Raw genomic sequence first — 23,110 nt, 5'->3', positions numbered from 1 at the left:
TTATCCCTACTATGTTTAACTGCCAAGTGTTAGGTATTTGGACAGTCTCTTCATTTCTCTTCCAGTAACTTACATGCAGCTAGACAGTCCCCACCCCTTTTGATGAAAGCAGGGAGTGAAGTGTCTGTGCTGGCAGTAGGAATGATGTGCCGAGGATATTTGAAGTATACGTTGGATAGCATTTCACCAGTTGTCACAGTAGCATTTAGGTAAAAGGCATCAAAGATTATTTTCATTGTACCTTGTGAAACTTTCAGAATACAAATACCCTAGTTTTAACAGAAGCATTATCTTGTTTATCCCTAAGTATGTCCTAGTTGACTGAGTAATATCCACCATAGAAAGAAGTTTGCTAAAGATTGACTTACCTGAGTGCTAGAAAGAGCTCACCCCTGCACTGGGGTTCACTTCTCTAAATGCTGTAGGGACCAGGGTTGGACCAGGCCAAAGCCAAAAGCTTTTTCTGGATCTCCAGTGGAGGGGCAGGGTCTACATACTGCAGCCTTATTTTCTGCTGCACTCTAGAGCAGAGTAGCAGGGAGCTGGATTGGAAGTGGGACAGCCAGGAATTGAACTTGTGCCCAAGTGGGATGCTGGCACTGCCGGTGAAGGCTTTACTTGCACTATCACAGGACCAGTTCCAGAAATAAATTCTAGGTGGTACATAAAATTCCTTCTTCTGAGTACACTTTTCTTAGAGGTAAAAATTATTCAACATAGGCCTGGCTAGTGGCCTAGCCTAGTGGCTAAAGCCCTCACCTTGCACACACCAGGATCCCATATGGGTGCTGGTTCATATCCTGGTGGCCCCACTTCCCATCCAGTTCCCTGCCTGTGGCCTGGGAAAGCAGTCGAGGATGGCCCAAGGCCTTGGGACCTGCACCATATGGAAAACCCAAAAGAAGCTCCTGGCTTCTAACTTTGGATCGGTGTAGCTCTGGCCATTGTGGCTGCTTAGGGAGTGAATTAACAGACTGAAAATATTTTTCTGTTTCTCCTTCTCTCTGTAAATGTGACTTTACAATAAAAATAAAACTTTTAGGAAGGAAATTGTTCAACATAATAAAAGTACAGTTAGTGTCTTGAGAATATGTAGACAGAATTTAAGAGGATATGCATAATTAAATTGTATTAAACTGAAATAGTTCTTCTAGCATAAGATGACAACAAAACTTTCCTGCTGTTGGCAGACTCTTTTGTAAATCTTCTTAGAACCAGAAGAGGGCAGAATTTTATTTCTCAGAAATAGTAGTAACAGAAGAGTGAGCACAGGAAAGAACCTAAGTGAAAAGTGTCTGAATAGTTGCGTCTGAAGAAAGGCCCTTTTCCCGTTCTGCTTACTCATTCTGTTCAGTGGAACACAAATGTGGGTATTCTTAGTCCTCGGTGAGATCTATCAAGATCCAGTGTAGTTATTCCTGTGACTTTTTCTACTATGTAATAAGTAACACCTTACGGTTTTCTTGTGCCTGTAGATGTGTTTAGCATTGGTTGAATATAACGGGATGGTATAGTATGGAAAGTGTACAATAAAGCAGGGCACAGAGGCTGAGAATATTGAAAACAAATCAAAATAATGTTGAGACTTTCAACAAGACTCAAATATGCCCACTCTTGGGATAAACAGAAAAAAATACAGCTTTACAGGATGTGACTTTTCAAGAGCTTGTAAAGTTCCTGTGACAGTGGCTCAGTACGTGGGTCATCACATACCAAGGAATGGAGTCAAGATGCTTCGCAGTGCGTGAGAGAAACCATTTCATGGCTACGACATAGTAGCTCTAAGATCATTCTGCCTAGAGTAAGACTTGAGCTGAGACTGGAGGTTTAGGTGAGCAGAGAATTAGCAGGTTTAGAAAGTAACTTGGGGGCCTGGCGCAGTGGCGCAAGTGGTTAAGGTCCTCGCCTTGCACGCCCGGGATCCCATATGGGCGCCGGTTCTAATCCCGGCAGCCCCGCTTCCCTTCCAGCTCCCTGCCTGTGGCCCGGGAAAGCAGTCGAGGACGGCCCAAGGCTTTGGGACCCTACACCGGCGTGGGAGACCCGGAAGAGGCTCCTGGCTTCGGATCGGCATAGCATCGACCGTTGCGCTCACTTGGGGAGTGAATCATCAGACGGAAGATCTTCCTCTCTGTCTCTCCTCTCTGTATATCCGCCTTTCCAATAAAAAAAATAATAAAAATAAATCTTTAAAAAAAAAAAGTAACTTGGGAAGGAGAGGAGAGCACGGGGGACACAGACGTGGTTGGAATAGAGAATTTTCTGTGTGTCGTCTACGGCCATACCACCCTGAACGCGCCTGATCTCGGAATAGAGAATTTTCTGTTGGAGTATGAAGAAAGGTTAAGGAGTAGGGTGGAAATTAGGAGGGGGTATTTAAAAGGTCATAGAAAATGTCAATTATGAAAAATTATGCATGGATTTCTAAAATTTCTTGCCTTAGTATACATTCCATGTTGGTACAAATTGCTGAAGTACCCTCTTATGGAGTGCCTTGAGTCTCACACTGAAAAGTTAAGAATAATACTGGAGGCAAATAATTTCTCCTGATAGTGCTTTGCAGGATCTGTCAGAGCAGATTCGGGGCTGGAAAGATGGAGATCCTCGTACAGAGCAGCCTGGGCATTAGGAATATGAAGGAGCAGATTCGGAAAGTCGGCTGGGGGAGGAAATGTGTGGTTTCTTAGGACTTGCAGGAGGGAATTGTAGTTGTGGGCCTATGAGGGCTGGGAACGAGGAAGGTGTATCTTTCATCTTCTTCGGCCTCTGGATGCCAGTGTGTCACTGAGCTGGCTTGTGGTGCATTGCTTCTGTACGGAACTCGTATACCCGGAGAAGTACAGGTCAAAGGTCAGAGATTCTCAGATGTAAGTGTGGTTACCCGGGAGTCTGAGTGCCCGGAAATGTCTGTCAAAAGTTTGGTTGTCTGCATTTTTCTGGAAATTGAGTACATATATTCATGCCTTCAGTGTCAGATTAAATCTTAAAAAAAAATTGGAGTTGGTGGTAGGATTGAGAAGCTTGCTATGTAGGTGTGTAAAGAATATAAAGATGTGTAACTGCATGCATTTTTAAATCACTAACAATGCATTTGTGAATTATTTTAATAATGGGCAAAGCTGTTCGAATGCAGCTCGTTTCCTAGTGGAGATCATCCACTGGATATAACTGACCATGGACACAGTTGCTCTTACAATTGACTACTCTCCCTGTATCCTACAGCTATAAAAAGATCTGTTCTTCTGAGGTATGGCCTCTTGTTAAATTATCAAGTAATATTTATAAATCTTTGGGGGATAAGTGGGAGAGCTCATCCCTGATAATCTCGGCAGTATTACTCGACTTAAGATGCTTGAGTCTGGTTGGAAAATGTCAACACGTGGAAATCCGCACACCAGGGATTTGTGAAGCAGAAGAGACCTGACTGCTGGAGGCCGTACATCACTGCTGCGCGTGCTGTGCTGTGCTGGGAGAGGAATTTGGCAGTGCTTCATTTTATTTCATAGTTTTCTGAAGTGTGAATTGTTGGGCAGTGTCTTCATTTTGTTTTTCTATGAAACATTAGAGTATGTGTATGTGGGAAAAATTAGACTTGATGTCAAAGAATTTGGGCCAGTTCAAAGAGTGCTTTATTATAGTTCAGATGATTACATTATCACTTAATAGTAAAACTGTCTGTTGGCTCCATGAGCCGGTTTGCTGCTTGGTTTGAAACACGGAGTGAGTACATTCCGAAGACAAGGCCAAGTTGGCTTCATTTCATGCACAACAGATTGCCTGCCGCAAGTATAAATAACCACGGTTTTAATTGAGTCACGTGTTTTTCTTTATGTATTTAAGAAATCAAAAGTAGAGTTAGATATGTGTTATTAAGGGAGCTTTCTTTTAATTCCTGGGTTTGTTTTAACATTCTTCAAATATTTCTTCATTCTTAACAAAGTACTTTCTGATAAAACATTTCTGTTTCCAGCATTACAAGGTTGTGCCAAAATGCGTCCATAAGACTAGGACTCCAAAAAGAGGGGGGTCTCTGAGCTTCAGAGTGCCAGCGCAACTGGAATGTTAACAGTTACAACTGCTTTTTGTAAGAAATAGTGTATTTTTTGCTCTGTGATCTTGATGTAATATACATGTTTAAATACATTTATAGGAACTGTCTGGAGGTTAAGACTAATTCAGTTCTCCTTAGTGTAGGCTGTTAGGCAATAAAAATAAGACCATATTTTAAACAAGAAAATGTTCATGTGCCATAATATTTATAGTACATTATATAACAGTTTTAGATGATGTCGTATGTTACACTATATAAACTCTTTTCTTAAGCCAGACTCTCTGTATATATTATCTTTCAGTGATTGTACACAGTGGTATAGTGTTTCACTTGATATGATTTTAATCACTGTTAGGTTGAACTTGAAAGAAAGTTGGAATCTGCGACTAAGTCTAAACTGCATTACAAGCAGCAGTGGGGACGGGCTTTGAAAGAACTTGCCAGACTTAAACAGGTATGTAGTTTATAGCTCGTTCTCTTTATGTCTTTTTCCCTTCTTTACAAGTGTGCGTGTTTGGCAGTATGTGCAGTGTGGAGGTGTTTGTCTCCGAAGCACCACAGCTATTCTAAGTGTTAAATAGAATAATCCCCTTTTTCATAATTACAAATGGAAACATCGGGGTCTTTGACCAGAAAAGGTCTGGAGTAGTTTGTGCAGCTTTCATTTATGAACAACCCCTCTTTTTTTCTTAGCCATTGAGAGGACTTTTGGGAGGAGGGGAAGATAGGATAGATGGATGGAAGCCAATACTTGGTTAAATGTAACAATATTCAAAGTGCTAATCTTAGGAAGATGGAGTTACTCAGTTAAGAAAATGAGTCATGGCAGAAACCTTCAAAGTTTGCAGACTGCTTTTATTGCTACTAGACAACAAGTGATAAGGATGAGTGTGGTTCTACTACATTTGTTTTGTTGTGAATGAAATTTTTTCTGCAAATACTATTAGACTTCCTGTGGCTTTATGTAGTAGGTGTTTACTCTGTTTGGTACAGTAGTTGACGTTGTAATGAACATTCCAGATGAAACCAGGTAGATTTCAAGAAGGTGCGCCCCCTATCCTAAGTGCTTGGGACTGCAACTGGAATTTCTTCACATTTTGGAATATTTATGTATGTATGATGAGATATCTTGGACAGCACACAAAAGTAAACATTTCCGGTGTGCCTGCAATTGGCTGTAACGTGTTCAGCAAAGCCAGGTGTGGAGTATGCCTGCTGCAGTGCCTTGTCAGCTTGTTGAGCAAGGAGGGCCTGAGTGCTGACAGGAGGCTACTGTAGACAGTGCCAAGGGCCCCTGCGTTTAGGATGTTATCCTAGGGGAAGCTGAGGCAGACATGCTGTTCTTTCAGGGAGCTTGTCATTTTTTAAAGAGGAAGAAACGACTCAAGCCGTCCCATGTACGGCCTCAGGGAAAAGCTGGAACCAAGCACTTAGGAGAGAAAAGTACGTTTATGTACTAGGACACTGGAAAGAAGTTTTAGAAGCAGAGGTATCTGAGAGGGACCTCGGCAGGTGAGGAGGTAGGATTGTAAGGTGTCCGCACCTAGGATGTGCTTGGTAAGTGGTGACTTGGCGAGGAAGAGAAGCCCTAGAGATGGCGCGCAGTCTCTACCAGTGCTAGCTCTGGTGATCGTGGCCGAGCGCCTGTGAGAAGGCAGGGTCAGCCCTGACCTTGAGCACTCTGCACTTTACAGAATAGTGGGGTGTGGCAGGGAGGTGGGGAGGATGGGGCTGGGCAAGAGGCACACTTGCACGGATAGTCGTTTTAATTAACGTATAGAAAAATGTGCAGAGAAGGGCCAGATGTTAAAGATATGCAAGTGATGACAGGTGAAGTTCCCGGACCTGAGGCCTTGGGTTTGAAGAAGGATCCATGGTGAATCTGCTCATCCTGTACTCAGACACATGGAGTGCTGCTTTGTGCCTCTGCAGAGTGAAGTCGGCAAGTATTAGCTAACACAGCTGTGCCTTGTTTTTCTATGTACAGAGCTGAGTGGAAATTCAAAGAGAAAATATCTGAAATGACACTGTAAGGTCTGACATTTTCAGAGACGTACAGGACGGTAGCGGCTCTGTGGAAGGAGTGTGAATGATAATCTTTATTATATTAGTGTCAGAACCAGTTGAGAAGAGTTGGTTTTTAAAACACAACACCGTTGCTGCTAGCCACTCCCAAGTCCTGCTGCTTTGTTAGTGTTCCGATGGAATGCTGAGCTCCTCTGCCGCCCAGGGAGATGCAGTATCAGGCTGCCCTGCCAGGCTCGCCCGCCTGCTAGCAGTGTCCCCGGCTGGTTTGGTTACCTTGTAGATCTTTCTGTTCCTAGTAAGAGGGTGATGGCAGAAGTTCCGATTCCCTCTGCTTCCTCAGTTACTGAAAAGGCAAAAGAAAATGCTGTTACATTAGTAGTTACACTCTCAAACTTCATGACAAAAAGTCTTGTCCTTGAAGTGCAAGGAGATTCGTTGCTGTGTCACTGTACCAGCTTTCTTTCTTCTCCCACAACTTCACCTTTTAGAAACAGCACTGTAATTACACAGTGTGGTCCCTGGGAGCCACTGATCTGCAGACCACGTGCAGGTGCAGCCCTTTGCTTGAAATGTGCTGATTTGGTGAGGTTGTTAATTTTAGCGTTTCCAAACAGTTAATGGGTGAGCTTTCATGTCACAATTTATCGTGAAATATCTTCATAAAAACATTTATTGTTTTTGATATAAAACTGGCATCATCTATTTGCTTTTGTGTAAGGATTGCTTGTGCAACTTCTTGTTTAAATTGGATTAGTACCATGTTAATTTTACATTGCCTCTGGTGAATAGCCATGGGGCCGTAATCTGTGCCAGTGATTTGTCACATCCAACCCTCTGGAGAACCATACAAAACATTTGTGCAGTACGGATTAGACGGCGAAAGCCATCTCTTAGATTGTTAATAAATGTTGATGACAAAACCCAGCTGGTAAAGCTTGGAAACAAGATCTAATGCTCAGTGCCCATTGCCAAAAGAATGTTTACACAGAGATTTCCATTACTCAAAGGTGACCTAGCAGAGTCGATTTGTGAATTAAAAAATCATAACCTTCTCACTGGTTAGAAAAAAATCTTCTATTCACAACTACCAGTTTGTCCTTCCACAGAGCAACTGTGTTTGGTACCTGGAGAGGCGTGAGAGCCGACAGCTATACAATAGGCTGCAGCATAAAATGTTAGAGAACAAAAGAAAACCTTCACATACTAGATAGATTTGGGGGTTTGGAACAAAGTTACAAGTTCTGTTAGACAATTCTGGAATAATTTCATTTTTCTTCCTTGGATACACTATGGAAATATTTAAGAAAACTGCTTTATTTCTTTGTGTTATAAACAACACTTGCATGTTTACTTAACCTGACATGTTAAATTATGTAAGCAAAATGAAGGCATTATTTTAAAAAATACATGCCTTATTGTGAGGAATTGTTACAGTAGAAAATGTCACATTTTCATCACGTCAGCTGCATTCTATCTGGGGGTACTTGTTCTCAGGACAGCAAAGAGAACTAAGATTTGAGGTGGGGCGTCGGTCCCTTAGCATATTTGTGCACAGTGTGTCTGTTTTAACTGAATGTATCAGCGTGCTTTCAAACAGACTTCAGTGCGGCTCACATCAGCACTATCTTGTCCAGCTTGGGCTTATCCACTCAGAGTAATTAATTTGATTAATTTACAAGTAATTTAGCCAAGGATGGGATGTAAATCTTTGTTTAAGAAAACAGTGGAGGTCCAAGTCTTGGTTAAAAACTGTGTCTTGAAACCATCCAGGCCCTCCTACTGACTTGTCAGCTCCGGGTTATTTTCAGAAAACTTTACTTGAGTTCCTTAGTTTAGTTGTAAGTTTTTTCCCACAGACTTAGATGGTATGTGTGAGTGGGAGAGTAAGTAGTGGCCACTTTTTAGCCGCTGTTTAGTCTAGTGTGTGTATGTTTACATCTGTTCTCTAGATTTATAGGCAGCCAAGGCAAAATAAAGATTATACTCACTTGATTGAGGAGCCTTTAACCCAGAGCACCTGGCAGTGGACAGGACTTCCTGCACAAGCTTCGACTTGGCGTGCCTATTATTAATGCTGTGTACTTGATTCAAAAGGCAGAGCAAGGAAAGGATTTTCCTGCATTTTGGAAAAAAAAAAGTCTTGCAAATGGATTTTTTCCTTGTCTTCAGCTTACAATCATTTTGCTCCTTGGAAACACTAAATTGTGACTGCCCTGTAACACATAAAATAAAAACAATAATAGTACTGCTCTTTAGCCAGGGATAATGTTCTGGTATAATCTTGTCCAGATAGCTTCCCTCACTTTAAGTTTTAGATTTCAAGCACGGGACATTTGTACTGTCCCTGCAGAGGCAGGGCTTCAGGGCTGTCTCCGGGCCTGCCCGTGCTGTAGTATTCACTATTCCTTGTCTGTTTCCAGTCTATCAGCTTGCTAAACTTTTTTTCTTCCTCTCCGGTGGACATGATTTTGTACATGGAAGAGTTTTCTCTAGTTTTCAGATCTCGTAACAGAACAGGGAAATGGCCGCAGCACTTTTCTAAGGTTGGTTGTACACATTTCGTTTGGTAGGTCGAAATAGAGGAGACAACTTAAGCCATAAAGTGGTTCTATCTACTTAAAACTTCAAGAACCTTTTCTACGTTTCTGGGCCACTTACCTTTATGCCGGTTTGTTCTTTAGTATGAATGCTATCAACACATAATCTAGACTTTGGACTCATCAGGGAATAGGAAAAATTTAAACATAGAATATTTGGTTAAAGTGAAAAAAAATAGATGGAAAGATTTAAATCCATACATATTATCATTTCCTTTTAAAGACAAATGAGATAAAATCAACTGTGTAAAAGAAAGGCAGCAGTAAGCCAACTGGGTGAGTGCCAGCAGCGTGCTGGAGCAAGGTAAGCTGCCAGTCGGGATTTCTGCATTTCAGTACTGGAGCACTGCTGCTCCACTTGCACACTGGCCCAAGTGGGAGACGCAGAGCTCCCGGCCGGTGAGGCTCGAAGGGAGAAAAGCGGCAGGTGGGAGATCTCCTGTTTCTCTGCCTTTCAAAGAAATGTTCATTTTTAAAGAAGCCTATTAAGTAAAGGGTACATGTTAAATATAAGGAAGGTTCTAGCACTTAATAAGGCAAGGTTGACTTTACTGTAGGAAGCAGTACTGTGCATAGTAATGTTCAAAGGCCTTACTTTTTATTGAAACAGTTAAATTCATTTTATCCTAATTGAGCAAACAAAATCAGAACAAAAAGTAGACTGATCCATCAGTCTAAAATACTTCACCAAGAACAGAACTCCAGCAGACATTTCCTGGTGCATATGGAGCTTGTCCCCAAGTTGCTCACAGTGATTAAAGCACAATGAGATTAAGCTAGAAATTAAAAGGTACTAATGCATGTCCTGTGCTTACATTTTAAAATATTTCATGCTGAAGAAAAGACAAAGTAGCGTTATCAGAGCATGGGATTTGGTAGAAGTCATCTTTAGAGGGAAGCATGCAACCACAAAACAGTAGAACGTGTAGCAGACCTTTTGAAGAAATCGGTGAAATGAGAATTTAAGGTAGGAAAAGCGAAATAAAAATGTATGGGAAAAAATAATAAGGAAAATTGTCCAAGTTAAGTTGCTTATTAAAGTTATCCTTCCTTTTGGCAGGAAAGTTCAAGGACAAATGAGGCAGTTTCACAAATTCCAAAGACCTTTAGAGAGGAGGGTGGTACAAGCAATGTGATTGAGGCACAACAACGAAGTGTAACACCACCCTCCCCTCTCTGGTTTAGACCAAAATAACCTGCATTAAAATTAAAGACTTTATTACAGACCAATTAAGGCCTAAAAGACAAGACAAAGGCAATGGGATATTTGCAATTTATGTAAACGATACTGGGATTATCCAGCATATCTAAATAATACTGTAAGTACTGCTGCCACAGATTGCAATGCCAACTTTTAAAATGCAGATACCCACATGCCATGAAGGAATGTGTTCCACTTCACAGCTCACTTCAGTAGCTTTGGGGAAAATGTAAGATTTTTCATGAAAGTACCACTGTATCCACCTGCCCAAGTGTTCACAAAGAAAAAGACATTATTGAGTGTTGGCAGGGACTGGGAGCAGTGGAATGCTCACATAGAACAAATTGGTAAAAGTTGAGTTACGCTGAAAGATTTCCAGACCCCCTGACCTAGCAGTTTGAATGCCCAATAGAACTACATGTTATAGTCTTCACTCAGCGTTCTTTATATCACATTACTGGAAACTGCCCAAGTGTCCCTCTGCAAGTTGAGTAAATTGTATGTTTCAGTGGAATGCTGTAGAACTTGAATGTTCAGTTACACACAATAATTCAAATGGGTCTTGGAAGTGATGGCCGTGAAAGAAGCCTGGACGCAGTGCTCACCGCACTGCTCCACAGCAGGCCCACAGCACCAGACCGGCCCCCAGGGAGGGGCTCCGAGGGACCCTGGAGAGCTGGCAGTGCTGTCTGCAGGTTGGCGTGCTTGTCCTTTGACAGGGTACACCTGTCATTGTGTAGGTCCTTGTAGTTTAGTAAATAATTCAGTTTAAAAGCAATGAATGATACATACCTCTTCAGCTAGCTCCCCCTCGCTGGGGTTCTGCCCCAAAGAGGAGCACCTGCAGAGCTGTGTGGAAAGGGGCAGGAGCCAGCGCTGAGGGAGACGGGAAGCTGCAGTGCGATGTCACAGTACAGCAGGATCTGTTAGGAAGCTGGGGGAAGTCAGACCAGCCTGAGCAGTGTTGCACAATGGCTCTTGAAAGATGTTAGCTTGACCTGGAGGAATCAAAGGTTTCTGTTAGAATCACGTCAGTTCTGTGTATATTTTTGCATGTGTTCACAGAAAAGAACTGAAGACCTTTTCTGAGGTGGCCAGCAGGTCCCGGGTGCTCTCATCCAGCTTTTCCTAGGAATCTGCAGGTGCCACTCTTTGCACTGCTTCCTGGCTTTCGGCTGTACAGTCAGCTAATGTGGGCCAGCAATGGATGCCATAAATGATTATGACCTATATAACCTTAATAAGAGACGAGCGACTCTAAGAAAATGTGCTCGTTGCCAGTTGATAGAATGAACAGTGCATGGCTGTGTCAGGACTTTCTAAAACAGGATCGTAACGACAGGTGAGGCTATGGAAACACTGCTCTGATGCGTCTGGCTTGTTTCTGTGCTCTAGAAGGAGCAGGAAAGTCAGATGGCTCGCCTGAAGAAACAGCAGGAAGAGCTGGAGCAGATGAGGCTGCGCTACCTGGCTGCCGAGGAGAAGGACACCGTTAGAACGGAGCAGCAGGAACTGTTGGATATAAGAAATGAACTGAACAGGTATAATGCAAGAGTTTTTCCTGAAAAGAAAGTTCTAATCCAATAATCTTAACAATTTTCCTGTATTATGGAGCTCTCAGTCACTTTTCTTCCCCAAGATTGTAGTTTTGTTTTCTTTTTAAACTTATTTGAAGGCAAAGTCACAGGGATCTAGCTTCTGCTGGTTTACTCCTGAAATGGCAGGGGGCATCTGCTGCTGCTTTCCCAGGCTCGTTTGTAGGGAGCTGGCTTGGAAGCGGAGCAACTGGGACTCGAACTGTCAGTCTCCTATGGAATGCCAGCATTATGAGCCTGCTTAGTTCACTGCATCACAGCACTAGTCCCTTAGGTAATCTTTGCAGAAACAATACAGGTCTTCAGAGAACATGACCAAGGTCAGTGTTGACAGAGCAGTTAAGCCACTGCTGCCAGGGCCTGCCGCCCACGTGAGAGCAGCTGCCCGAGTCTTTCCACGTGTGCAGTGGACTCAGACGGGCTCCTGGCTTCCGCCGGCCCCACTCCAGCTGCTCAGGTCCACGAGAGAGTAAAGCAGATGATGCAAGATCTGCTTTCTCCCAACTCATCCTTCTATTACACTGCGCCTTTCAAATAAATTTAAAAGTCTTTAAAAAAAAATTAGGACATACAAAATACACAATACTTACGCATTACAGTTTGTGGAATTTAGTATTGAGAGTAAGGAATTTCTGCTGCATTAATCAGTAACTCAGTCTTAAGTGACAATTCTCTAACTGTTCCATTTGACATGGACTTTGTCTGTGCACAGCTGGGAGACACTGAGCAAGACAGGCTGCACGTGGTGCTACTCCGTGCAGCTCCAGCATGTCTGCAGTTTTAAAGGCAATTTTTAAAAACTGAAAACAGTATAAAGTGTGAGTGGCTTAGCCAAATGAACACTTTCTCTCTGAAGATACTTTCATTTCACCATCGAGTCCTTTTGTTCTTAGACAGCACTGTTAAGAAAACAAAAACAGCATCTGTTGCTGCTAGAGCGGCATTTGTTCTTGACTTTGCAGGTTAAAACAAGAGCAAAAACAGTGCCAGGAGTCCAGGGAGATGGCAAGTGGGAGAGCGGACGGCCCCCCCGGCCCGGCGCTGGAGGAAGGGCTGGACGACTACCTGACGCGCCTCATCGAGGAGCGGGACACGCTGATGCGGACGGGCGTGTACAGCCACGAGGACCGCATCATCAGTGAGCTTGACCGGCAGATCCGGCAGGTGCTGGCCAGGAACACTGCGAGCACTTAGGGTTCTGTGGGGCCCGCCCGGCTGCAGCTGTCTGCAACACCTTCACCACGGCAGGGAGGCATGTGGAGATGCTCTAACATTCTTTTGTAAGTAAAATGTTGTATATCATTGTACAGTATTTATTTAATGCTACTTACCTTACGCTGCGTCTCCCACACTGGCTTTATTCCTAACGGCATTTTATACACTCGTTTTGTATGTTCGCTCACAGGTTACAAGCTGATGGCGGACTTTCCACCCAGCTTTTCGCTAAGTTGGTTCTAGGACAAATGACCACAGTAATTTCTAATTGTGTGATTTTTACACCAAAAGAATGTGTGCAACTTTCAAAGTGTTGTGTCCTTTTCCATACCTGCTGGATGAACACTAGCTGTAAATATACTCCTGCTGATTTACTCATTGCCAAAGCCTTACTTGGATAGCTGGTAGCATTTCCGGGTGACAAGCTTCGAAACAGAGCAGGGTCAGTGCAGGGAATTGTGGCCTGGGGTCACAAGCTAACATTCAAGTGCTCTGAAAGCAGACTTGAAATGTTCAGTAGATTCAACTTTTAAGAGCACAAAATAGCAGCCTGATAAGGTCTCCGGCCCAGGACTGCATAATGTATTTTTATATTATGGAAATTAGAGATTTTTTATTTTCCCAGCATTGACACATTAGTTGTCACTGCAAACCCATTACTATGGAGTGTGAAAACAGACACGGATTGGCTCCAGCTGGAGACAGTGACAACACCTCACCTCTCCTCCCCACTGAGTCCTGTCCGGGAGTCCGTGAGGTTAAGGTACCTCAGATCTGCAGTGCCAAGTCCATGCTGCCTGCACAGCGCCCCCTGCAGACAGCATTCCTCCTGCCCTGCCCGGCACGTGGTGTAACGGGAAACAGATTCCCCGGGTACTTCAAAACATTCATGGGAAAAAGCGATGGAAAGTTCACACACGTTTTCCATGAACTTTTTGAAGTATATTGTATACTGTACCAACAGTATGGAGCAATAACTTCCATTAAGCAAAATAGATTTGCTCATGAAATGAATTTTCTTGTATTTCCAACAAGCTATAGTATGTTTGGGGGTAAATTAAATCCCCTGTACACGTTTTTGTGTGTTTTTTCTTAAAGTATTACTCTCCTAAAAACCCAGCAGTAAATTGAAGAGAAAGGAATTACTAAGTAAGGGAATACTGAATCTGTTAATCATAGCAACAATTTGAAATGCTAATTATGGTTATTTTCTCTCCCTGACCTTTGTGCCACAGGAATGGGAGAGTTTTTTGTTTGGGGGCTTGCGGGGTGAAGGATTCCGAGTCCTTGCAGCTGCGCTGTCTGCTGCTGTGTCTGCGTTCTAACACTAGAGGGGGCCTCAGATTTAAAGAAACAAAAACGTAAAGAAATGGATGTGTGCTTTCTATAAAGTGATCTTTTGGCTATTGTAATTTAACAAATAAAAATCAGAATTACATACATCTTAGTGTTCCTGTATTCCTGTCTGCGTTTGCACAGTGGGAGGGTCACCGCAGCCTTCCTGCCTCACGTCACCACGTCTCTGTTGCTGTCACTTTGCTGTGGGTTACAGCCAGTCAGATGGAACATTCCTGGTGTGCATCTTCGGCAGCAGCCGCTCCATCTGCAAGTGGCAAAGAGTTTACGCTGACTCATTGTCCACGGGAGATAAATGAGCAGGTGGCTAAGAGAGGAACACACTTCCTAGTTACTACATGTAATGAGATGTTTCATCCAGTATTTTAAGGCAAAATAAAATCCACCTTTCCATCGCCATGCTTGTTATGCAGAAAGCCTCGCTTCCACAGCTGGGCAGGTGTGGCCTCTGCCGGAGGACTGCACGCTGTCCCCAGGCACGTCCAGGCTGAACCAGGACATTGGGAGCCAAGTTCCTGTTGTGCCAGGCACATGCGTGGCCGAGGGGTAGGTGGGCTCGCCTGACCACAGCATTTCCTCCTTGCCCTGCTGCCCTGCGCACTGTGTGGGCACCTTCGAGAATGGACAGCTTTGGCCCTGTGTGTGGTACACTTTCTGGACACTGTCTCTACCATTTTGTCTAGCCTGATTAAAAAAAAAAAAACAAGTGTGCAATTTATAGGCCATGAAATTGCCCATTTTAAAGTGCACATTACCACTACCTAAAACATTTTCATTGTCACAAAAACCCCTGACCAGTCAGTCCCCATCCTCTCCTCCCCAGCTCTGGAGCCAGCACCTCCCTCCCGGCCGGGTAACTGCCTTTTGAACACCTCAGAGGTGTGCAGCCCAGCATCATTCGTTAGAACTGAAAATAACTGGAAAAGCACGCAGTACAGGTTTCTGGCCAGTTCCATGAGTATTTTAAGACTATCAGATGTGTATATAAGATTTTATCAGGGTTTTAACTACTTGCTAATTTCGTGGAGAAATCAAGTGACACAGATCGCATTTGCTATTTCGCTTTCTTACCTGCAATGGTTGGAGGCAAAACATGCAGCAAGAACACAGCCTAGGTTTCCCAAGTCGTGTGAGCAACCTAGCTCCCCAAGCCCTCGAGGCTGCCAGATGAGCAGGGAGCTGGCATCCAGAGCTAAACCCGGGGTCAAGCCCAGCGACTCTGATGTACGGCAGGCTTAACAGGTACTCACAGGCCAGACCCAGTGCCCACCCCAAGTCTTACATGGGTGATAAGATTCAAAGAGCAGCAGAAGGCAACAGACACATCACAGCTTAGGAATGAGGCCTGAGGAAGCACTGTTCCAAACAGTCCAGATCCGATCATGTTCTGCTACCCTGGTGCTGGAAGTGGATGATCGGTACAAGCCCTGTGTGACGTCATTGGCATCATCAAAACCACATCACTACATATCTCACAAAGCAGGAATGACAGGACGCACAGTTATCCAGACCTGCAGGGCAGTGTGCACAGGACCAGTCAACCTCAGGATCGCCTTGTGGTCGCCTTGTGGTTCCTGCTGAGTGGATGCACTGCTTCCGGGTCTGTGAGGCTGGGCCTGGGACCCCTGCAGACCACCCTGCACAGGCGTCCACCCATGCCACTGTACGTCACCTCTGTACATCGTCCATGAGACGGAATCATCACTAGATTGCTTCAAGGCCTAATACAGAGTAGATTATAGATCCACACACGCCACAGGGAACAGTGGCAATGGGAAAAAGTCTGCCTTGTTCTCACACCTCTCTCTGTTTTTGCATATTGTGGATCCACAGTTGGTTGGATCCGGGAGGCAGAGGGCTAATGGCACATGCTTGAAGTTCCTGAGGAACTACCTCAAGAAAACTCCGTGCACTGTCAGCCTGTCACAGTTGGCCTAAAACCTGTGATGACTGTGGTGCTGGCGACACGGGAGGCCCTCCTCCACTGGCGGGCTCATGTCCTGTGTCCCCACTGCACTGGCCCTGTTGGAATTGATTCTTTTTCTTGCTCTTACTTTTAATTAAGTCTATCTACATTCACAGAAACAGAATGGACAATATTTGGTGAGTTTGTTCAATGGATGCAGTTTCTATTTTGTTCAATGAAAAAGTTCTGGATTAAGGGTCATGACAGTGGTGCCACAATGCTGATGTCATAAGGGGTCACCAGAAAATTCACAGAATATTTTAAGATCATGTCCACATTGCCACAACTTCTGGCATGATAACAAACATCTTTTTATTCCATTTTTTTCCATGAACTCTTGGAAGCACACTTGCATTTAGCACAACTACACACAGAAGGAACACAAGGTGGATTTGGCATTTAACCTAGTTGCCAACTCGCTCGTCTCTCTGTCGCAATGCCCCGGCTGTCAGCCCCACTCTGGCTCCTGACTCCAGCTTCCTGCTGGGATCCTGCCACATGGGAGTGATCTGTACCAGAATGGCCAACCCCCACTTTCAGCCCAGGTTACCTTGGTCACTGAGGAGCGACCAGAGAAACTTACTCTGTCTCTTCTAATGGTAAATTTTGTCACATATACTTTCTGGTTTTTTATGGACAGAACGTTCTTTCACACTCCATCTCATCTGTGAAGCTGATTTTCTCATACTGACTTTATGCAAGGGTCACCTGTCAGACCAACATAAGAGATGATCAAAGATGTTCTTTCTGTATGCCTGTAAGCGCCTTTGTTAGCTACCAAAACCTGCAGGGAGTGAAAATTGAAAGCTATTTCTAACTTTTGAGCTACGGACTGGAAAGGGTCTTCAAAAAAGCTACACCTTGGCACAAGCCGAAATGACCAGTGTTTTCCAACTGAACAATTGCAAAGAGCTCGGCTGCTTCCTGATGGCATGATATAACCTGTTTGCCATTGTTAGCATAGTCTCCACGGGAAAGCTGCTGCCCGCTGCTGTCTCCTCGTGTTTGCTTCTCTGGAGGTCGCCTTTGTGTTCTCATTACAAATGTTTTCACAGATGTAGGCGCCTCAGATATGATGTTGCTGCAGTGGAGACTCAAGACATTTAGCTTTCAAACTGAAGGGTGCAAATCTGCTTAGAAAGATGAATTTACAGATAAATAGTTTCCTGACTCCAGTATATTAACATAGGAGAATCCCTTGAGACTTAAAGATGAAGTCATTCTAAAAGTTTCCAACTGTATTAAACCTGCCATTCAGAAAGAAAGAACTAAAAAAAAAAAAAAAAATGGGGCCCATTTACAATTTCTTCTTGGAAATACTTCACCCACAAATTCATAGACAAATATTTTCTCTTTTCCAAATACCTTGTCTACTAGTTGTACAGCACAGCCTTGTCTTGGTTAGCACGCTAGCTAGTCAGAAGCACCCAGATGCACCGCGTGAGATCTGCCCCACAGACCGCACTCATAGCTGGCTTACGCTAAGCAAATATTGCTGCAAAAACTGGACTCTGACATCACTGTACATTTTGGTGGCTGTCAACCCAATAGTGACAGCCTGTGCCTCGAGAGCTGTGTTCCATCAGTCAACTCCACAAGCAGCTCTCCACTCGAGATACAGTGAGCAGCTGGAAGAACCTTTGTGAAGCACGGACTGCGTTTCTGTGGTGACTGAGCAGTCCACAAAGAAATCCATTGCCCATGGGGCCCGGCAGCATGGCCTAGCAGCTGAAGTCCTCATCTTGAACGTGCCAGGATCCCATATGGGTGCTGGTCCTAATCCCGGCAGCTCCACTTCCCATCCAGTTCCCTGCTTGTGGCCTGGGAAAGCAGTGGAGGATGGCCCAAGGCTTTGGGACCCTGCACCCATGTGGGAGACCCAGAAGAGGCTCCTGGATCCTGGTTTTGGATCGGCATAGCATCGGCCATCATGGTCATTTGGGGATTAAATCTTCGGACAGATCTTTCTCACTGTCTGTCCTCCTCTCTGTATATATCACTTTCCAATAAATAAGTAAATCTTTTTAAAACAGGCCATCTTGCCGATCAGGTAAGAAAAAGCAATTCCCCAACCCAACATCACCACCTCATCTTCCTCAGCCTGATGAAGGACATCTATGAGAACCCACAGCTGACGTCACACTCACTGGTTCAGTGAGACAGTACCTTCCCCCAAGAGCAGCAACAAGCAAGAATAACTGCTCTCACCCCATCGCTATTTTAGCAGAAGCTCACCATTGAAACAGGCAGAAAACCACTAAAGGCACCAGAATGTAAACGTCACAGTAAAAGTATTTTCTTCAAAGATCACATCAGTGACTGTCTGAAACATCCTTTGGTACGTATGAAAAGTGGTGACAATGACTAAGTGAATTTTGCAAGTTACAGGATCAATGTGGAAAATATACAAAAATTAGCCGCCTTCCTACATATGAGCAACGAACAATCCCCGTCATGTGAAAAAAAACACCGGACTTAAGCAGTGGTAGTGACAGAATATGAAAGGAGGACACACTCAAAGCTACACAACCCTGCTGGCTGAAGTTCACTAGAGACTTACCATGTCCCATGTCACAGGAGTTCATACTGATGGTGTCATTCTCTTTAAATTGATCTACAGATTCAGTATTGTTCCCAGCAAAAATATCAGCATGATTGCTTTAAGAAACTGAAAGCTTGAATGTAACAAATGTATCAACATGCAAAGCCCAGAGCAACTATCAAAAATAAGGGAGGAAAACAAACTCCAAAAGGACCAAGGAGAGGTGCTTGGGAGCCAAAACTGGAACAGGAACCCAAACGACAGACAGCTAGCTGTATTTCCGAATGAAAGTCGGAGGGAGGGGATTAGAACCCAGCAAGGGAACAGGGGCACCTACAGGACACAGAACTGGGATGACAGCATAGACACACAAACGCACAGCAAATGCCAGCCAGGCCCCAGGCTGGAGAGAACCCCTACTGGAGGCAAGGGCAAAGAGGGGCATCCTAGCACCCAGTGCTGGGTGCCACCAATCCCAGCTGCAAGATGGGCCATGGTCAGCATGGACGTGCACCAGCTATGCAGAGGAATTGTCTTGTAGCTGAACAGTGACTTGCGGTGTCTGCCCCATGCTCAGCACAGATTGGAGCAGTATGGGCCCCATCTGGAGGTGGGAGTTGCTGCAGCAATGCCCACTACTGCAGGGGGCAGCATGGGCCCCTACATGTGCCCGTCCCCAGCTCCCCTCAGACTCCCCCCACAGCACAGCACGGCAGCCCCAGCACCCTCGCCCACACCATACACTCTACTGCAAGCAACAGCAGACTCCACCCTAAAAGTACGAGGCATTACTCCCTTGGACATGGCCCATCCCTTCGTCACTGCTCTTCCTGCTGCCCAGGGAGGTGCTGGCTGCTCCTGCTGCTGAGAGCTGAACAGCCCCCCAGCAGGACTGAGGGCGCAGCAAGGATTCAGGCTAATCGTCCAGAACAGCCCGAGCCCAACTGGAACTAAAGCCAAAGGAACCTCCTCACCTGAAGCTGAGGAGATATCTCTAGAAAAAACACAAAAGCCACCCTCAACAACTGAAGACAACTGATCTGCCAGAAGCACAAACATCACTGTAGACACACAAGAAGGAAGAAAAACAAGACAGCACGACCCCTCCAAAGGAACACAACAGATCTGTCAGCGATGGCTTGCAAAGAAAAGGCTGCTGACAAAATGCCTACGGACAGAATGATAAGACAGCTTAATACAATCAGGAAAACAAACTGAGTGAGAAATTCAATGAATAGAAATCTTGAAAAAGACCCAAACCAAAACCCTGGAGATACAAAAACTACATCGATCAAATGAAGAAGCTGGAAGCCTCAATGACAAACTAGATCAAGCTGAACTTGAAGTCAGATCTGACTAAATATTCCAGTCACACAAAATAAATACATCAAACAGCTTCCAAGATTTTCTGATACGATTAAATGAACCACATTCACATGAGGAAATTCCAGAAGAATAAACAGTGCAAAAGACACAGAAGCCTCAATCAGTAAAATAACTCAAGAGTTCCCTATCTTCAGAAATATTTGCATATTTGGGTACAAAGGCCCACAAAGATTCACAAATACACATGATCAAAAAAAGATCCTCACAATAATTTACTAAAGTGAAACTGCAAGAAGTACCAAACCCAGAGGGAGCTGAACAAACTACAAACAAATAGTGCCAAGTTCCATTTGAGGGAAACCCTGTCAGACTCACTGCATAGTTCTCAGCAGAAAACTCATAGGCTCAGAGGAAATCAAGCATACTTCAAAGTCATCCTTCAAAAATGAAAATAGAAGAATTTGTATGAGAGCAAACACTGGGGGAATTCATAACTGCTAGGCCAGCCGTGTAAGTAACACTTACTGGAGTCCAACATCCAAGACCATGACAAAGGTAACGACCATCATGGAAACGAGGCAAATATAAAACTCATTAGAAGAACAGATACACAAAGGCAAAAAGAACCACAATTGTTTTGAATGAGGGGCCCGCATTGTAGTGCAGTGGGTTAAGCTCACCCCTGCAACATCAGCATCCCATTAGAGTGCCAGTTCAAGTTCTCGCTGCTCCACTTGCAGTCCAGCTGATAATGTGCCTGGGAAAGCAGCAGCAGATGGCCCAAGAGCCTGGGCTCCTGCCACTTGTGTGAGACTCCCACTGAGTTCCCGGCTGCAGGCTTCCACCTGACTTAATCTCAGACATCGTGGCCTTTTGCAGAACAAACCAGCAGACTAAAGATCAACTGATCCTCATCTCTGCTTCTCTCCCCACTCTGCCTGTCTCTCCCTCTTTCTCTTCAACGTGGCCTTTCAAATGAATCTTTTAATGACTTACTTTTACTCATCAACAACATCCAAAGCATAAATACGTGTCATGTTACTAGATGTGTTGAAATCCATATCATGCCTACAAGACACAAACTACAAGTAAAGGATGGAAAAATCACAAAAAGATCATGGGAAAAGGAATGTAAAGGCAATGCGAATTTTCCATGAATTTTTTTTGAAGCCTTCTGGTCTCTGCAAATAGAAAATAAAAACGAGTTCAAGCAGTTACCTTAAACCAGAAAAAAATAGACTTATGAAAGAAACTAAAAAGAGGGGCTGGCATTGTGGCGTAGTAAGTAATGCCACTGTGTGTAGCACCAACATTCCACCAGTTGGACACCAGTTCAAGTCTCAGCTGTTCCAGTTCTGATCCAGCTTCCTACGAATGCACCTGAGACCGTGGTGTAAGATGGCCCAAGGAATTGAACCCTGCATTCAGGTAGGAGACTCAGAAGAAGTTCCTGGCTTTGAACCAGCCTGGCTCCGGCCATTGCAGCCAGTTGGGGAGTGAAGCAGCAGACAGAAGACATCCCTGCCTCTCTGTCATGCACGAGCAGGTCATGCTGTGCGTCTCTTTGTCTCTCCATCTCTCTTCATATTTGCATCTCTGTCATTCTCTTTCTCTCATTCTTTTTTCTCTCTTTCTCTCTACTTCTGTTTCTTTCTTGCTGTCTCTCCCTGTGTGTCTCTGTGTTTATCTTCCTGTTTTTGTGTATCTTTACCTCTTTCATTTTGTCTTTTCCTCTATGTCTTTCTCTTGCTTTTTATTTCTCTGTGTGTCTCTAACTCTGTCATTCAAATAAAATAAATGAATATAAAGAGTAAAAGAAGAGACAGAATGTAACTACGATATAATAATCAAAGATCAATTTAGACAGAATAATAGTTATATATGAACCCACTACAGGGCCATCTAATTACATAAAACAAACATTGTTAGATATAAGTGGAGACACAGACTATTCGAGTGTTAATGCCTTCAGCATCCCTCTGCCATCAATGGACAGATCATCTGTATAACCCCAGTATCAGCAAACAGAATAAACTGTACTGCAGACCAAATGACCCTACGAGGCACTAACAGATCATTTCACTCTGTCACTAATACACAATCTTTTAATCAACATACAGAAAATTCTTCAGAATACATGTTTTAGTCCACAAAACAAGTCCCAACAAATTTAAAACATACTGAAATCACATCTTTTCTGAGCTGAAAAGCATAAAATAAATGACAAGAGGAACTTTTAGTGGATATAGATACACCAAGACAGAACAACATGCTTCTGAACTCAATGACGAAATCAGAATGACGAAATTCCCTTGCACCAATAGACACAACAAAGTCAAAATAGCCAAGAATAAATTTAACCAAAGACCTCTGTAATGAACTCTAGAAAACACTAATCAAACAAACTGAAAGTGATACACAAAGACTAGAAAGATCTCTCACGCTTGTAGTCTGGAAGCATTAACGCTCTTAAAACAGACTGCTCGAAGTGATTTACCAATTGCATGAAATCCCCATCAAAATTACAGTGGGATGTTTCACAGAATAATCTGGGAATTCACAACGAAGCAGAAATATCACCAATAGCCTAACTAACCTTGACCAGCAGAAGAACCAGGCTAAAGGACAGGCACTGTGGCACAGCGGCTAAGCCACTGGAACAGCTGGATCCTGTATCAGACCGTGGGTTCGAGTTATAACCACGTTGTTTCCAACCCAGCTCCCTACGACTGAAGATCTCCAAGGCACGAGTTTATGGCTCAACTGCTTGGGCTTTGCCACGCACATGGGATACCCAGATGGAGTTCCATGCTCCTGGCTTCACCCCAGGCAAGACATGCACTGCATAAAAACACAGACTTAAGGAACTTCTCAGAGAGCCTGGAAATAAATGCACACACCTGCATTCAACCGAGTCTGGACAGAAGTGCCAGGAAAGGGCGGCACTTTTGATAAATGGTGCTGGGCAAACTGGCTGGCCATATGCCAAAGATTAAAGCAGAACCCCGCCTCTCCCATTCCATGCAGTCATAAACTCAAAGATAGAAATATTGTTCCTAAAAGTAACAGATTACTACAAGAAAATACAGGGAAATATTTTAACACGGATACGGGTGAGGTTTTGGATAAAATCTCAAAAATCACAGGCAATACAAGCCAAATGGATACATGAGATTATAGAAAACTAAGAAACTTTTCAAGCAAGTAAAGACAGGACCAACCCAATGGGAGAG

General features: G+C 44.0%; 1 protein-coding gene across 2 annotated transcripts in view; it reads left to right on the top strand.

Annotated features, from left to right (window-relative positions):
• CEP120 (centrosomal protein 120) overlaps positions 1 to 14,129 on the top strand; it is a 59,430-nt gene extending 45,301 nt beyond the window's left edge. For both annotated transcript variants that reach the window (XM_040968542.1, XM_040968464.1), the window contains exons 18-20: positions 4,407 to 4,505; positions 11,273 to 11,418; positions 12,435 to 14,129. In XM_040968542.1, the coding sequence (XP_040824476.1) occupies positions 4,407 to 4,505; positions 11,273 to 11,418; positions 12,435 to 12,666 (477 nt within the window). In that variant the 3' untranslated portion in view covers positions 12,667 to 14,129. The remainder of the gene's footprint in view (positions 1 to 4,406; positions 4,506 to 11,272; positions 11,419 to 12,434) is intronic.
• The last annotated feature ends 8,981 nt before the right edge of the window (positions 14,130 to 23,110 follow it).

The sequence above is a fragment of the Ochotona curzoniae genome, unplaced genomic scaffold, assembly GCF_017591425.1.
Source record: "Ochotona curzoniae isolate NIBS_2020 unplaced genomic scaffold, NIBS_Ocur_1.0 contig_1, whole genome shotgun sequence".
Classification (NCBI taxonomy): Eukaryota; Metazoa; Chordata; class Mammalia; order Lagomorpha; family Ochotonidae; genus Ochotona; species Ochotona curzoniae.
Note: the sequence above shows the minus strand (reverse complement) of the source record. Positions and strands in the feature narration are given on the sequence as shown.